The sequence below is a fragment of the Bos indicus genome, chromosome 2 (genome assembly GCF_029378745.1).
Source record: "Bos indicus isolate NIAB-ARS_2022 breed Sahiwal x Tharparkar chromosome 2, NIAB-ARS_B.indTharparkar_mat_pri_1.0, whole genome shotgun sequence".
NCBI classification, from domain to species: Eukaryota; Metazoa; Chordata; class Mammalia; order Artiodactyla; family Bovidae; genus Bos; species Bos indicus.
In genome coordinates, this window is record NC_091761.1 from 122,309,298 (window position 1) to 122,321,488 (window position 12,191).

A 12,191-nucleotide genomic window follows, 5' to 3' on the forward strand; every position below is an offset into this window, starting at 1 on the left:
ATTCCCTGCCATTTTTATTAGTAATAAGTTAATTGATCTTCTTGGCTACTTTGCCAGATCGTACGGGGTTTTAGTACTTTTGGGACTGCTCCTAGCACGTCTTCAGGATTTATATTTGTAGATACTGTTCGTGGTGGGAGACACCATTTCCTCTTAGTATCTGCCTGGAGTCTTGAATTTTTTAATATGTACACATTGTGTGCATTGTACTACATCATTTTATATAAAGGACTTGAGCATTTGAGAATTTCAGTATCCAAGGAGGCTCCTGGAACCAATCCTGCATGAATACCAAGGGGCAACTATATCCCTTTGAGATTTGTTGCATCTGTTACCACTTTGAAATACAGTCTCCGATTTTTAGTACCTTTCTACATGTTTCTTGTATTATTGTTTCCTTCTGAGAGAAGTTGACCTGAAAGTGGCTCACTTTATGTGGACCTGCTTTTACTGGCTTTGCATGTTATAACAACCTGGCAAGCTGCAGTGAAAGAAGGCAGGGTCTTAGAAGTCATGTTTGAAGCCTTGAGTTCAGGGCTGCTGCTTTCAGTAAGCAGTTTGACAAATTACGGAAAGACTATGTTTGCACATGGAGGCCGGTGCTGGGAGAAGCTTGAGTTTTGAGTAAAGGTTTCCAAATTTGTGTCAAGAGGGATGAGCAGTGTAATGAATGTATTTCATCACCTTTGCTCTCTTTCCAATATGTGAGACTAAAGTTAACCGACTGATGAAGTGTCCCTTGTGCTGACGTTCTTTTGGTGCACAGAGAAGTTGATGCAAACTCTTGTTTGCTCACACTTCGTACAAAATACAGGAGAAAGATCTAATAGGGTTAGAAAGATCTAACCAACAGGGAAAGAAATTCTATTTGTAGTCTTATGAGAGGGCATTTTTGAAATTAAGAGAAGAAAAAGAAGTTTAAAAACAAGAATTCTTGAGTTGTGCATGGGTAGTGCATGTTAATTTTCACTGTCCCTTCTGTGGTTTACAGCTGTTTTGCCTTGGTGTAATGCCACTGAATACATTTATTAAGAACCTCCTTTGTGGTGGACATTGTGTTAGGTGCATATCTACAATATCTCTAATCATCACAGCATCCTGAAAAATATCTCCTTCATTAGTACAAAGAAAATGAGGCCCAGGGCAGTCCTGCATTTTGTCCTAGGACACGTTGAAGTTGTTTAGTCTAGGGCTTCCTGACTCCATTGCTTAGCTATGGTCTAGGCTCTTGCTCCCACCTGTCCTCATTGTCTTTCAAATTAACAGACTAGCTGTGTCCTTGTTTCTTTGAGAGAATGAACCCTAGAGGCACACTAGGAATTGACTGCTTATAACTGCTCATCATCAAGTAAACCAGTGCCTCTGTGCAATTAAATGTCAGACCAAAATAGGTCTTTTTTTCATGACCTTGTTGGACCAGGAAACAGTGTTAGGGCCTGAAAAATAAGTGGGAAACTGCTTTGGTTCAGGTAGTAACCCATGTCTACCATATAGTTTCATAGAACTCAAATAAATTGATGCTGAGAAACCCAGAAATTGGATTGGAAAGCTGAGATGCATTTTAGTGAGAGCAGAGTTGAGCTGTTTCTCCTTATCATTGGGTTATAGGTTATACATAGGAAAAGTAAACCTTAATCATCAAGGAGGAGAGCAAATGTTTTGTACTCTCTGCTTTTCTATTCTCTTCCTCTGAGAAATTCAGCTCTTCAGGTGTGTTGTTTTATGCTCAAAAGCAATGGTGAAGTATTATCTCAAACTTCTGAGTTTCTTGTCTGACCAGTAGCAGCTGAAGTGAAAACATAGACTAAATAAGAAGGACATTTTATTAGTGAGTAAAGCTGATGAAGAATAATGGGATAGTAATGGAAATTTACTTTGTAGCTTGGGTCACTAATGCTTTGATCTTGTGCAGAACTGTACTGTGTTTTGCTTGAAGGGTGGTTGGCATTTCTTTGGTTAAAGCTAATTTAAAGCTAGTGATGCCTGCATTTCTAGGAAGTATGAAATGTTTTGTGAAGTCACTTTAATGGCATTACTAAGTATTCTTAAGATTAACTGAGGTTAGGAGATTTTAATTTCCCTTTCAGTAATGGGGGAATAACTGATCTGTCTTTCCAAAATCTTGGAATAGGTTAATGTTGTGGTTAGGAAGTGTTTTTTTTTTTGTTGTTGATTTTTGTTTGTTTTAATTTTTTCTTTGTGGTATTGAAAATGTTTTGCTTAAACAGAATCTCTGTGTATGAAGGAGGTAAATTTTGCCTCTCTTGTTCCATAGCTGGTGTCTGAGTTAATGCCCAAGCTTGAGTAACTTTGTAGGGTCAGTTAGTGTAAATGTAGGCAGAAGTAGCCTTTTCAATAGTTGTAGGTACTTTTCTTTTTCAGTAAGAATCTTCTTAGTGAGCAATTAGCTGATAAGTCTAATATGAGTCCCCCTCCTTCCCCCCTTAAAAATCTTGGCATAGATTAAGTGAATAATTCCAGATGTTTAAGCTGAGCCTCTATTGTGATGGGTTGATCTGTAGCCCTGCTTGCATTAGGCCTCTTTGTGACTTTTACCAAAGATAAAGCAGTGCTCTGAGGACAGTCTGCAGAGTCAGAACACTGTAATTAAAGACCTTCAGGGCACGTGAGCATCTTCAGTACCCTTGTCTAAAAGAAAGTGTTGACTGCTGTACTTTCATCCTTTATGAATTCTTTAAAAGCATCTATTATTTTTAATTTGCAGCAGCTCTTGCCAGGTAAAAAGTTTTGGGAAACAGATGAATCCAGCAAAGATGGACCAAAAGGAATATTCCTGGGTGATCAATGGCGAGACAGTGCCTGGGGAACATCAGGTAATCTAGATCTAGCATCTGTACTGTGATTTATGCCTGTCTTAGAGCTCCTTTCCTCAGCAATTGGCAAGTCATGAATTTTACATCAGTGACATAAGCATGTCAAGCAGTGTCCTGTCCTGTAGTATAATTGCCGTGAAGGAGCTTATATGATGTAATTTATTAAAACATAATTAATGCAAAATCAAATCTTCAATATTTTTGCTGAAGTGCTAGCCACAGGGGAATGGTCTTAGTTGAAATGACTGTAATTTCAGCTACAACTTCTTGTTCTGTACTGCTGTCAGCATACTTGGAATTAGAAAATCCATGCCTGCCATTTGAAGTTCATGTTTCTTTCTCCTCCCATTGCCCCTGTGTACTGTGTATGGGGTGATCTATCTAAAAATGTGGTTGGGGCCAAATAAGTCACTGGGCATGGATGGATTTCTGACTGACTACCCCTGAAGAGAGAGATGGGGAGAACTTGAAGAGGCAGCCACACTGACAGCAGAAAGAAATGACAGATGATGGGGAGGAAGGAGTCAGAACATTCAAAAGCTGGTGTGCTGTGTTGCAGCGCAATGTAAGAATGGAACCTCAGATGACAGTGGTCATCAGAAAAGATCAGATTATGTTGTTATTTTAAAAAGGGCAGTAAAATCACATTTCCTTTTAGTGACATCACCAATAAAATATATTAAAAAGGAATTCTGCTACTTGAAAGGGGTAAACATTAATTTGTCCACTCAGCTAGATAAACCAGTTATGTGAACTACTGTATTGCTCTCCTGGATATATGAAGGGTGTGTTCTGTTTCATTAGCTTATGTAGAATATTATACTTAGGGAAAACACAGTAGGACATTTTGGCTCAATTTACCATGACAGGTTTCCTGATTCCCAGTCATTGGTTTATCCATGAGACATCGCTCGTAATTTGTTTGAGCCTCTGGCTGCACTGTATCATGCTTGTGTATCTTTTTTGTAGATCATTCAGTTTCCCAGCCAATCATGGTGCAGAGAAGACCTGGTCAGAGTTTCCATGTGAACAGTGAGGTCAATTCTGTACTGTCCCCACGGTCGGAGAGTGGGGGACTAGGCGTTAGCATGGTGGAGTATGTATTGAGCTCATCCCCGGGCGATTCCTGTCTAAGAAAAGGAGGATTTGTAAGTTGGCTTGAGGAACTTGTTCCTATCTCTCTCTCTCTTTCCCCTTACCCCTAAAGAAAAACATGCCTGTTTAGTTTCCTTAGATATTCACAGCACTAATGGCAGAGTTTTTAAGAACACTTCTATTGCAATTAGATCTCAGCAAACACAGCAGGAGATATGACTAAACTTTTTAAAAATAGAGAAATGATGTTTTTTTGGGACTCATTTATAGTAATGTGAGGTAACAACTGAAATCTAGGTCTCAGTTCATTGGTCCTCCAGAAAACACACAAAAAGAGAAGGAATTAACACAAAGCTGAAAGCGGATGTCAATAGGGAATAGATCTGAGAGCAGTGATTTGCCAATACCTAAGGGTCCTTAAAATGGATCGGATAATGTGGGTTCATTCTTGTTTTTGCTAGCTAAGCTTTAATTATGAAATGATCATTGGCCCTCTTTGAATAACTTTGCTTCTCGTACCCAGTCTATCAGGAAATCAGAAGTTCTGTTAATTCTGTGTTGCAAATTTTTTCAGATTCATCACCATTGACTTCTCTGATGCTAAATTCTAGGCAAAGCAGCATCTCTGTAGCCTCTTCCCTTTTTAAGTCTTAGGTAGTCTTCCTCAAGCATCTTCGATAGCCTTTCTCAAGACTAGTTCTTTCTTATACCATTGACTTTATATATCTAAAAGTCTTAAGATGCATTTCTGTTTGAATCTTCCTCATTTTGTGTTCTTTGACTGGTTTTATATTCCAAGTCATAGCTAGGAAGATCACAAAAGGCACCCTAACTCTTTCTTCCTTACTTTTCTCTTGACTCAAACATGTTTTATACCTTTTCAAAGCACTGTCTCCCTGAAGTCTTTATGGGCTAATACTTCTATTGGCAATCATTTTAAGAGACCTTCTTTCCCTTAAGTCATACTAATAATTTTACCTTTATAATGTCTTGCATTCTATTATCTTAGTAGCATTTATTAGTATTTTTATCATTAGACATCTGTTGCTAGGTATCCGAGGCTTGGTTCTATTTTCCCAGTTCCACTTGAAACTAGTGTCAGCAGCAGTGCATATTTGGTGCAGCTTTCTCAGGGTCAAGTTCAGTTCTTTAACATGTTAGTGGACACTAAATGAATGGTTGTTGACTTGGTCGTCAGTTAACAGGTGGCATCCAAGGTAACCAGAATCCACCTGGAGTTAACTTTATTCTACTCATGTCAAAGGTAGTGCTTCAATGGACATTGATACTTGACATGTGGCTGGAGCTTTTGATTCTACCGGAAAAAAAAAAAGAGTGGGGCAGGGGGAGTGAAATGAGCTTATTTAAGAGGCTGGTTTGAATTTCTCCCAGCTCTACACCTAGAAGTTTGGTTTGAGGAATTAAGCCAGAACAGGATCATTCATTTTTATAATAACATTTGGGAAGAGCAAGGGACCAAACTGGGGCTTTTGTCTTGATTCTTGCATACTAGCTGTTCCAAAGTTGACCTGATTAACTTCTCGGTCTTTTGACCCTGCAGAGACATAGGTTCCGTGGCTCATAGGTCAGATTGGAAAATACTGCTTGTATTTGAACCTTCCCAAGAGGCTTTTTGGGAAGAATAAGATCTACCATTTGGATGTGAGGAATGGGATCAGGCAAAATGATCATTTGCATGTTGTCTCATGGGAAGAAGAGTGTTACTTCTTCTCTTCTTTCAGCTTATCCCCAGCTCACCTCTTTTTCTTACCTCTCACACTTTGCTCAGAGGAAGTGCTGCCTTCTAACTTCTGCCTATGTTGTGGTTTAGTTGGTAAGTTGGATCTGACTCTTCTTCAACCCCATGGACTGTAGCCCACTAGGCTTCTCTGTCCTTGGGATTTTCCAGGCAAGAGTACTGGCGTGGGTTGCCATTTCCTTCTCCAGGGAGTCTTTCCGACTCAGGGATTGAACCCACATCTCCTGCAAGTCTTCTGCATTGGCAGGTGCGTTCTTTACCACTGAGCCATCAGGGAAGCACAACTGCCGCCTATAACTTTTAGTTATTTACTATAGGAGAAAAGTCACAGCTAAGTCATTACTGTGGTGAACTGGAACCTCTGAGATTCTTGCCATGAATTCTCTATCATGTGTGGACAGCTTCTAAGTCTTGGACATTAGCCACCAGACACGTGCCTGGGTTACTGTTACGTTTGTGAAAGTGAAAGTCACTCAGTCGTCTTCAACTCTTTACGACCCCATGGACTTCCATGGAATTCTCCAGGACAGAATACTGCAGTGGCTAGCTTTTCCCTTCTCAACCCAGGGATTGAACCCAGGTCTCCCACATTGCAGGTGGATTCTTTACCAGCTGAGCCAAAAGGGAAGCCCAAGAATACTGGAGTGGGTATCCACTATCCAGTGGAAGCCTGTCCCTTCTCCAGCGGATCTTCCCGACCCAGGAATCAAACCGGAGTCTCCTGCATTGCAGGTGGATTCTTTACCAACTGAGTTATGTGTGAAGCCGTGAAGTTTGTAGGAAGCAGAAAAATAATTAGAAGTAGGAGAAAGATAAAACACTGTGGCCGATTTACTATTATTTTTTTCCTTTTTAAACAATTATTTTATTAGTTAATCTGTGATGAAGCTGTGTCTTTTGTATTCCATATCTTTATTTGAGTTTGTAAAGATGGCTTCTGTCCTTACTTGTCTTGAGAGATTGGTGATTTCTAGCTCTTTTGTAGTATTGTTACCAGGGGAAGTTAAGACCTCAGGATAGAGGTCAGAAAATTGAATTCTCTAAAAAGCATCTACTGAGTTTCTGAAGTTTGCATAAAGATAAATGAAAATTCTCCAAATCTGTATTCCAGTTTCTCAGAAGGGAGGTTGTGTGTAATGAAACGTTATCCTGTATTTTGACTTGAGTTGCACCTAAATGGTGATACAGGAAGACTGACCAGTGACGTCAGTCCATCACTTTGGCACATCTAATCTTATGGTGGATGGAGAACTGGGATCAGTGACCTGCTTTATCAGGTTTTTGGTTGTTTCCTGCTGATCTTGTGCTTCTCTTGGTTTTGCTGTCTGTCTGTTGGTTAAGGTGACATTTAACCACAGCTCTGGTCATGGAAACCTGAATCACTTTTTGGTTGTCGTGGTATGCATACATCTGGAAAGAGGTGAGCCTTTTTTTATTTTTAAGTAAAAATCTATTTTGTCTTTTACAGCGTTGAGTTCAGAGACCAAGGAAGACAGAATATCTGCTTCTAGTAGATAGTTTTTCTAAAGAGTAGTCATTGGTGGTTTATGGATTAGAGCATTCAGATGTTTTTCTTTTTAGGTGATCATACCAGCATTTCTTCGGGTTAGCCTCAGAGAAGCTCCATTTTAAACCCCCAAGAGCTAAAAACACCATCCCTAATGGCATAATGAATGTACACCTCAAATCAAGTACTAAGGGTCTATTCTCAGATAACTGACAACAGATAAGCCAGACTCTGATGAATTGCTCAGTTAAAGGGGTTTAGAACTAAAGTAATTACATTGGTTTTCCATTTTCAGTAAAGTTGTTTTATGGTTAAAGCTTGAATGAAGGTATTTAACCCTGTCTAGCTTCCCTGAGCCTTTCTTAAGTTCATTTCAAATGTAAAAATGGACTCAGTCATTTTGGCTTTTGTGATAAGAGTGCTTGCAGGCTGATGATAAGAATCCGACAGCAGTGTTTTATTCTCAGCACCCACTGGAAATTTTTGGTAGTATTCCAAGTATGAGTCAGGAACTTCAGGGTAGCAGTTTTCAGAATAATGGGAAAATTCAGAATACCAGTTAAGTCAGAGTCAGGTTTTTAAATTTGATTTATTTCCTTTATTCCTGGGTAAAGACATCCCCTTACTCGCCCGCTCAAAACACCCCGAAATAAAGCATGGTTCTGGATGGTTATAAAGTCATATGTATTTACTGTGTTTTTAGGCATTGGGTGAAAAGATTTTTAGAAAAAAAACCAAACATATTGGGAAGACCTTTCTGCTTGTTTGTAGAGAGGTCACGTGCACACTCACAGCAGTTCACTCAGATCACAGAGCTGGTGGCCTGGAGGTCACGTGCACACTCACAGCAGTTCACTCAGATCACAGAGCTGGTGGCCTGGAGGTCACATGCACACTCAGAGCAGTTCACTCAGATCACAGAGCTGGTGGCCTGGAGGTCACGTGCACACTCACAGCAACTCACTCAGATCACAGGACTGGGCGGCTCACTGTCCTAGGTGCCAGTGCATTTATTTCAGACGGTCAGTGTGGTTTCAGTCGATTTTGCTTAAACCTTTGTGTAGTGTAATGCAGGGACTTGAGTCTTAACCGGACCTTGATTTCTTCATTTGCAGAAAGTCTAATTCATATGGCTATGTAGTATATAATACATGAAAATACTTTGTAAGTCTTATAAAGTCTTGGGCTACATAGTCCTTGGGCCAGTAGCATTATTGGCATCTGGGAGCTTATTAGAACTGACAACTCTGAGACTCAACTCCAGACTATTGAATCAAAGTCTGCAGTTTGATATGACCCACAGATGATTTATATACAATTAAAGTGTCATAAATACTGATAATATAGTTTTATTGGGAGATTTCAATTCAGAAACTTTTATCTCAGGAGGAGCCCCTTCAGACTTGAGCTTCCCTTGAACAAGAAATCTTTGTACTCTGCTTTGCAATGTCAAGCTTTTAGACACTGACTAAATAAAAAGTTAAAAAAAGCCATGCAACTTTCAGAAAACCTTTTATGGTTTTCATCTCTTTTTCCTGCTGGGTTTGGTGGTAGTACAACAGAGGGGAACACTTCTCTTATTTTTTTGCACACCAGGAATTGGGTGGTCATACACACAGTGCATGGTATATTCCATGCTCCACTGTTTGTAAATTGCATACCTCTCAACTTCTGTTCATTTTGAAATTGGATATGTTTTAATTGCCATTGTTTCCTTTTTAGCAGCACATAAGATGATGGTATGTCTTATAAATTGATGGTGCCTCAGATTTAATCAAAGGTAATAATAGGTGGTGGAGCTTCTCTGGTGGCTCAGTGTTAAAGAATCTGCCTGCCAACACAGGAGGCATAGGTTCGATCCCTGGATTGGGAAGATCTCTTGGCGGAGGAAATGGTAACCCACTCCAGTATTCTTACCTGGGAAATCCCATTGACAGAGGAGACTGATGGGCTGCAGTCCCTAGGGTTGTGAAGAGTCAGAGATGACACACACGCACACGCACACACACACACACACACACACACACACACACACACACACACTAGTTGTTGGCTTGATTGTGTATAGATATTTCAGAGAAGTTACTGGGACAGAGGGGTTAATGATGAAAGCCATAGTCTTTCCGGGGGGAAACATCAGGTATCAAGCAAGTTTGAAGCTTTAGGGGTATTGGAGGTGAGTGAGACTGTTTGTGTCTGAGAAAGGTAGTGGGCAAAATTGGATAAAATATTTTAAAGAATCTTTTAAAAGGAATTGCACAGTCATGAATTGCCTTGTTTAAATACCTGAAACAACCCTTTGAAGTAGATGTTGTCGTCCCTATGAAAATTTATCAATGAGGAGAATGAGGTTTAGAAGGGAAGTGGTGGGAGCTGCATTCAGTGTTCTGATTTCACATCTTTTAGCCATAGTATATGCTCCACTGTCCTGTTTATTAGTTTCTCACATAGTATCATATTTAATATATTAATTTAAAAGTAATTCATGACTAGTAATTTCAAACTTTTACTCATTTTTTTAGATATTTGAAATTTCTTTATTACTAGTGAAGCTAAAACTGCTGAAAATTTTGGGTGGCATTTTGTGAAAAATTGAGAAGTGTACACAGGGAAACCAATATTTTAGTTAATGTTATGGTTTTTGGACTGGTTTATCAAGCAAATACACAAATAGTCCTTTGAGAAAAAAGAAGAATTACTAATCTTACTGACTGTGACTTCTGCCACATGGCAGAAGTCTCATTTCTAAGTTCCCATTTCTCTGACTTCATTCCGAATTAATATTCCCTGATATATTCATTCCCCTTTTGAGAAAGGTGAGCTGGACTGAATGACTCTGATCTCCGTAGTGCATAGTTTTCTGCTCTTCTCTCAGTTCTTTGGTATGAGGCAGCAGAACATACTCTAATGTTTATGTCTGTCATCTGATCTCTCAAGAACACTCCTTGGCCCCACTCTAGGGATTTTGAGTGGGCTTGGCTTCTTGCATTTTGAGCACTGTCTGAGGGCTATGTTTGGATTACAGTTTTGAACTGAAATTCATCTAGAGAGAGCGTAGAACAGGAGGATGCTATTAACCCATCTTTGTTTTTTATTTCATTTAGTTAATAGGCTTTTTAGTATTAATTTGCACTGGGCAATATATGACAAAAAAGAAAAATGTAACTCCTGTCTTTAGGATGCTTATTTGGACTCAATTTTAGTGGTTCTTGGGCTACCCAGGTGGCACTGGTGATAAAGAACCCGCTTGCCAGTGCAGGAGACATAGGAGACTTGAGTTTGATCCCTAGGTGGGTACGATTCCCTGGAGGAGGGCATGGCAACCCATTCCAGTATTCTTGCCTGGAGTACCCCATGGACAGAGGAGCCTGGCGGGCTACAGTCCATAGGGTCGCAAAGAGTCGGACACAACTGAAGCGACTTAACACCGCACAGTGGTTCTCAACTGTGAGTGCTTATTGGAAGTGAAACTTAGGTTTGTGGGAGCTTCTGCAGACGAGTTAAATTAGAATCTTTCGAGAAAGCCCAGTCACTTGCAAATTTTTAAAAGATTGTGATGTTTGATGCCAACCACAGAGCCACTGCATTGTGCAAAGGACAGTATATCCGGGAGGGCCGACTGGCTGTACACTTTGAGTTAAACCACTTAATGGGAACCTTAATTTTTAATGTTAATATTACAATGTTATGTAAGAAATACTCTCCCAGTGCATAGTTTTCACTAGTGTCATACTTGTATACAGTGTTTTTTACTTTATAATAAACTTTTATATATACATCATTTCATTGATGTTTACTACTCTGTTTTAAACAAAATGATCCCTTTTTATAGATAAGACAGCTCAGACTCAGGTTTAATGACCTGTCCAAAGTCCAGTAAGTGTTAACAGTTGAGATAGACTGTAGGTTCTGTGCAATCTGGGTTAGTATTTTCCTAAAAGAATACCTTACCTTAAACATTAAAAAAAACTTTACAACTCCATAAAACAGGGCAGCCCAAATATACCCTTTTTCTCTCTCACTAGGGTCCTCAGATTTCTAAGAGACCATTTTTATGATTCCCAACTCTGTATTCTAGATTCTCTTTTAATAGCAGACTTTTGACAAGATAGCTTCCCACTTGTGCTCTTGGTGTCATTCATAAATCAGACTTCATGTCAACTGTTTTAACTTAGTGCTTTTGTTGATTTACTGAATTTGTTAAAACTTTATGACCCATGTACAGAAAAGTTTACACATCATAAATATTCATCTTCATGACTTTCTGCCTAATAGAAATATCCCCTATAACCCATCCAAATCAGGTATGGAAGTCATCCTACCTGTTCTGTGTTTTGCTGAGGCATTAACAGCCTAGTCGGAGTAGAAAACCAGGTAACTATTTTATGTAAATAGACTGTATAACATGGACAAAAAACAGCCCATCCCAGGGACATCTTTGAAAATCTAGCCCTTGGCAGTATAATTGAGAACGTAAGTGTTCAGATCAGGGCAGTTGGCTTACAGGGGGAGCAGCTTCTCAGCAAGCCCTTGTAAAGGGCCACTGAGGAAAGATTATGAAAAATGTTGATTTGGTGAGTGAGCCTCTTCTGTACCCAGATTATTTGCTTGGTGAAAATTCCTACTGCTGCTTTATTGCATTTCCTTACCATTTTTTTCCTATAGACTGAACTCCTCGTGAGAAACTGGAGCTGAACTCCCTGCCGCTCCTGAGCCAGTGACTTGATTTGTAGATTTGTGGAAGATTATTTAAGTGTGTTGATGGGATGATCCTAAAATACCTTTAAAAATTATTGACGTTAGTGGGGTCTAATTCAGGTGGACTTGTTCATTACCACCTCTTGGACTCTTACCTGATGATAAGTAGAATGGGAGGATCCTTCTTATTTTAGCAGTTCGGTTTTACAGGACTTTTTTCTGTTTGTTTTCTTTATCTTATTTTTTGAACTTCTGTCCTGCAGTGTATTCAGTGTTGGGGATGTGAAAATTACTACAT

At 39.5% G+C, this 12,191-nt stretch overlaps 1 protein-coding gene across 20 annotated transcripts in view; it reads left to right on the forward strand.

Moving 5' to 3' along the window:
- PUM1 (pumilio RNA binding family member 1) overlaps positions 1 to 12,191 on the forward strand; it is a 126,002-nt gene that overhangs the window by 53,068 nt on the left and 60,743 nt on the right. For 11 of the 20 annotated variants that reach the window (XR_011562461.1, XM_019979549.2, XM_019979568.2 and 8 more), the window contains exons 4-5: positions 2,726 to 2,834; positions 3,804 to 3,982. The exons of 7 other annotated variants lie outside the window; for them this stretch is intronic. Coding sequence is in view for 12 of the 13 variants with exons in the window: in XM_019979549.2 (XP_019835108.1) it covers positions 2,726 to 2,834; positions 3,804 to 3,982 (288 nt within the window). In the remaining variant the exon portion in view is untranslated. The remainder of the gene's footprint in view (positions 1 to 2,725; positions 2,835 to 3,803; positions 3,983 to 12,191) is intronic. 2 more of the 20 variants (XM_019979559.2, XM_070774860.1) reach the window with 1 other exon arrangement.